This window comes from Cynara cardunculus (genome assembly GCF_001531365.2).
Source record: "Cynara cardunculus var. scolymus isolate 2C chromosome LG 8, CcrdV1, whole genome shotgun sequence".
In the NCBI taxonomy this organism is placed as follows: domain Eukaryota; kingdom Viridiplantae; phylum Streptophyta; class Magnoliopsida; order Asterales; family Asteraceae; genus Cynara; species Cynara cardunculus.
In genome coordinates, this window is record NC_037535.1 from 5,058,575 (window position 1) to 5,064,165 (window position 5,591).

The window sequence follows — 5,591 nt, forward strand, 5'->3', positions numbered from 1 at the left end:
TTATAATTTAATTTAGGTTTAGTAACAAAGAAATTTAATTTAGGTTTAATAATATAATTTTTTATAAATATAATAACTAAGTATTCTGTTAAAATTCAATAATTATCCTAATTATATTTTAGACTTTTTATATTTAAAATGAGATGTTTATCTAATATTTGATTATATTTATCTGCAGTTAGTTACACGAATTCTAATATGGAGTTTTAATAAGTTGTACTTATACACAATTTACTTGTAATCTAAAATTTTAAGTAATATGCATCAATAAACAATACTTCGTACATAAAAAATTGTTTTTAAGAATTTTTATCAAATGCTTTATAATATAGTATATATATATATATATATATATATATATAACTATTATAGATTATAACTAATATAAGTAGTATATTTGGCAAAACTAGAATTTAGTTGGTTTTTCAAGACACGTTTAAAACGATGGCTCGTTCGTAGTATTTTTAGTGATTGAAAGAGACTAACATTTGAATATCATTAACTCTTTGATTTTTGCATGCATTGCTACTGCTACACACATGCATTTATTTGACAAAGCGAGATTCGGAGATAAGAATTGAAAATCATATCAATATGAATATCAAATTCAAATTCAAATTCAAATGAATAAAATTGTCGAGTTTTTTTTCGTGCGATTTGATTCACTCAAATTTTGGTTATATGAGAATTATGACCAATAAGATAACACGAAAACGACCAATTCACATATTAAATTAATCAACAAATCCTTTTTCTCCAAACTAAAAGATAAGTGGATCGATAATATATAACTTGTAATATACGTCATAAAAAGCATAATTATTAATTAACTAATTCCCTACATAAGCAAAATATAACACGTTATTCTTATATTTGGAGATTTTCTTATTATTTCATTTTTTTTTTATTTCAAAGAACTAGAAGAGTATTCGTACAATGCAACATAATATATCTCGATTTTAATGTTTTATTTTATTTTTTGTCTTTATCGATGTTATAATACGATTTTATATGTTTTTAAGAAAGCAATAATGGTTTTTTTTGAATAAAATATAAATTTGAAAATATCAAAAAAAAAATATCAATATTAATATCAAATCAACTATTTAAAAGTTTTTCATTTTTATTTTTATTATAATTTAATTTAAGTTTAATAATGAAAAAAAATATTTTTGGTTTAATAATATAAATGTTTTATAAAGATAATGATTAAGTATTCTGTTAGAGCTCAATAATTATTTTAATTATATTTTAGATTTTTTATATTTAAAATGAGATGTTTATTCTGTATTTGATTATGTTTATCTGCAGTTAGTTACACAAATTCAGATATGAAACTTTAATAAGTTGTACTTACGCACAATCTACTTGCAATCTTGAGTTTTAAGTAAAATGAAAAAAATTATTTTAAAAATTACAACATTAATGATATTTATTAGAATATTTAATACAGATAGGGGTGTTCGCGGTCCGGTTTGGCCGGTTTAACCTCTCAGACCACAAACCAAACCGTAATGGCGGTTTATAAAATTTTCAAACTGAGCGGTTTGACATCAAGTGTCCAGACCAGTCAAACCATACCATAAAAAGGCGGTCTGGTCTGACCGGTTTAGGCGGTTTGGGTCTTTGATGGACTTTAAATGTTAAACTAAAAAAACATTTATAATTTATATTTTTAGATTAAATATCCATTTTGATTATGTTAGATGTTAGACTTTATGTTGGGCTTAGGGATATATTTGAACTATAGTCCATAAGTTAAAAAAGTTGGACTTGCTAATATTAAAATAAATAATTAAATTATATATATATATATATATATAGAGAGAGAGAGAGAGAGAGAGGAGTGATCATATGAAAACCGCCCTCATTTGTGTAAACCGTGCAAACCACCTTCATCTGTCGATTTCATTGTTTAATCTTATGAAATTTTTTCATGAAATTGTTTAATCTTGTGAAATTGTTTCATATAATACTTTTTTTGATGAAGTTGTTTCATATATGATTGTGAAATTGTTTCATATAATACTTAATGAAACTGTTTCATGTATTTCTCTAACATTAATGAAACTGTTTCATGTATTTCTCTAAAATTAAAATTATGAAGATGATAATATCTATGATTAACACCCTCCACAATAAAAATGATTAATCAACCTCTCATAATTACAAAAAAATGAACAAAATGAAAAATTATGATTGGTTGAATGCGGTTTGCACGGTTTGTACAAATTGAGTGGTTTGCATTTGATCGCTCCCCTATATATATATGGCGGTCGGTTTGGTCCAAACCGCCCAAAAAATGTTCCAAACCGCAGACCGGATCGAACCGCCCGGTTTTACTATTTTCCAAACCAAACCAAACCGCCAGACCGCTTAAACCGCCAAAAACGGTCCGGTTTGACTTGGTTCGGCCGGTTTGAACGGTCCAACGGTTTTTTTGAACACTCCTAAATACAGAGGATATTATTTCTCTTTTCGAACATTTAATTTAAAAAATTTCTATTAATGAACAAAATAAATATAAATACCATTTTAATTGACTAATAATTCTTTTTTGAACTTCTCTAAATTTCAAAAAATAATAATTATTTTATTTTATTTTATTTTATTTTATTTTAAAGAATTTATACGACAAAAATCATCCCAAAAATCCCATTTTTTTCTATAAAACTCGTGGAGATGTTCCAAAAGGATTAAAAAAATGCAACCTCCAAACATGCGTAATGATCATATCCTTAATCCAAAAAGATGCCAAAAATAAAAAGTTGATCTCTGATTGGTTTGAGCTTAGCTCCAAAGTTTAAAAGTATATGGAGGTCACATGTTGAAATTCAAGAAGAAATAAAAATCTTTTTATAGCTACGGAGGTTTAAATACGATGACTCCAAGCTATTTGCAAAGCAAGTAGTCGTCCTGAGATTAATCAGCTCACATAACTGATTGGATATCCTAAGTTGATAAAAAAAAAATTGCCAAACAACAACAAAATAAGAAATGATTGCAATTTCAAACCGTATTTTCTACACATAATTCTTGTTCTTTACATAAATAACCACAAAACATGCGTCCAAATCGCTCATATAATATGAATATGTTTTTGAGCATGATTTTCTAACAGGATTATTGATGGTTCACGATCTTCAATCCTAAAGATCCATGAACAAACATTTGGGTAGTGAAAGAATATCCAAAAAAAACCCTACATTTTAACCTTCATAAACCCTAATTGTTCCTTGTAATTTAAAGAATATGGTGGTGGTAGAAATGAAATTAAATGTAAAGATGATTGAATTTGAAGATGCTAAGAAATATTAAGCAAAATGAAGAAGAAATCAAACCTAATTTCAAGGTGAAGCACCCCATAAAACCTCAGCAATAATGGTGGCAGCTTCAGCATCACAAACATGGGCTTCTTTAACTCTCTTCAATACTACTTGTTTCAATGCCCTTTTCTCTCTTTGTCTCAATCCTTCTCCTACCTCTAATTGCACTGCGAATCTTGCAACACAGCTTGAAAATGGATGCCGTTCCACGTTTTTGCTTTCACCTCTGACATCCATTAACACACCTCTGGTTTCAGATTTCTGCAACTCCACCAGTTTCTTCACCAAATCTTCCTCCAGCATCGCATCAATGGCTTCCTTCCTCCCGAAATAGCCAATCTCTAGAACACAGTCCATCGCCATTGTTCGGATTGAGAAGTCATCGGAGCTTAAGAAGGTTATGATTTTGGGGATTTCTCCGTTTGATTCGATTTCATCAACTATAGGGCTTTTGATTGATCGGATTAGTATGCAGAGAACTTGAATTGATCGCACGGATGATAATGAAATCAGCGCACGAACTGTTTTCCCCATTAGAACTTGACCTACGAACACATCCTTGTTGAATTTGATCAATTCGGCGATCGCGAAGGCTGATGTTTCTCGAACCTTCTTCGAGAATTTAAAGTCGCACAGAATCGTTTCGAGTTCAACAAAAACCTTCGATCTGAGTATCGCATCTTGTAGTTCTCGATCAAATCCTCTCGCTATCCGTTCCTCAAACTGCTCCATCAAATCGATTAAAACCTCCTCTTTCGTTTCACCCGCCCTACGCAGCGTTTGCGTCAGGGTTTCGATAAACTCCCGATCGATCCACGCCTGAATTTCCGACTCAATCGAACCAGCTACTCTGGATATCTCGTATGAGTTGGCTCGGCGAATCAGGAACGACCTAAGTCCGTGGTCGCGTTGACGTGCGTTATAGGAATTATGGATGAGAGTTTTGAGAGCTGATAGGTGAGTGGACAACGTTGTGAGGTGAGGGTCGTTGGATAGAATCGATTCTGATTCATTTTCAAGCTCGAGCAGAGCTTTAATGGCGGGCGAATGGGAAAAACTTATTTTGCCATCGGTCTTCTTAGAATCAGGGTTTTTCTGCAAGTCGTGTGAAGCTTGTTTGAGAGCTTCAAGGATTTTAAGAACTTGTTGGGTGTCATCTTTAGGGTTGAAACAGAAAAGGCCACCTTCAGCTTCAACTTCAACTTCCATGGCCGATGGCAGGGAGAGAAGGTTACGAATGAGCTTCTACTTCGGAAATTCCAGTCGTTTAATACGGACTCCCGAATCAACTCGAAAGCAACCGGTAACCGGTTAATACCGGTTTCATGAACTAAATATTTTTTTTTAACCCTACCTAATTTTGAATTTTCTTGTAAACCTACTTTGACTTTATTATAGTCAAATTTTGATTTAAATTGTTTAATTATAAAAAATAAATAATTATGTAACGATAATCGGGAGCGGATGCAGAACTTCCAACGATCGGGAACGCATATTTATTTTTATACATGTCTCTTTTATTCAATAAAGTTGGCACTGATAATAAATGATAATTATATATCAACGTACTAAAAGAATCATAAATAGATTTGTATGTGCAGCACATGAAATGATGTTTTTCGTACATTCTATTTGAATATTAGGATACATGCCCATGTTAGGGGTGTTTGAAATCCCCTGAAAGAGTTCTCATAAAACGATCTGGCTGATTTCCCGTGAGATGTGTGTTTCATGATGGAAAACGGATAAGTCTGAATGCGCCAAGTGTTGATCGAATTCAGTCTTTTCCATTCAACATCTTCTTTTCTCGAGTTTAACTTTGTCTTTAAATCGAGAAAACCCCAAATTTAGGAGTAAATCCAAAGTGAAACTGAATTCGGAATCCTCCTTGTCATCCCAATCATCGATTGCAAACGTGGTTGCTTGATGTTGTATTGTCGACAATCATCCTCGATCTGTTGCTTGATTTGATGCTCTCTCAAACTATAAGTTGTTTTCGAGCTTGTTTTTTTTTTTTTTATCATTGTTACATATAAGAGGGGATTTCCACCATTTTATCATTATTACTAATGCAGCAACGAGATGCATTGAATCAAACCCGTGATGAGCATAATTTATAGGGACATGTGAGATTAAAAGTGATCAAGAGTCCAAATATCTTCTTATGTTTCTCACTTTAATTTATATTCTCATATGATCCTTCCTATATATATATATATATATATATATATATATATAGAGAGAGAGAGAGAGAGAGAGAGGAGT

General features: G+C 31.4%; 1 protein-coding gene across 1 annotated transcript in view; it reads left to right on the plus strand.

Annotated features, from left to right (window-relative positions):
* The first annotated feature begins 4,533 nt into the window (after positions 1 to 4,533).
* The window catches only part of LOC112516850, a 7,125-nt gene continuing 6,067 nt past the window's right edge, over positions 4,534 to 5,591 (plus strand). The window contains exon 1 of the mRNA XM_025124084.1: positions 4,534 to 4,629. Within this exon, the coding sequence (XP_024979852.1) occupies positions 4,534 to 4,629 (96 nt within the window). The remainder of the gene's footprint in view (positions 4,630 to 5,591) is intronic.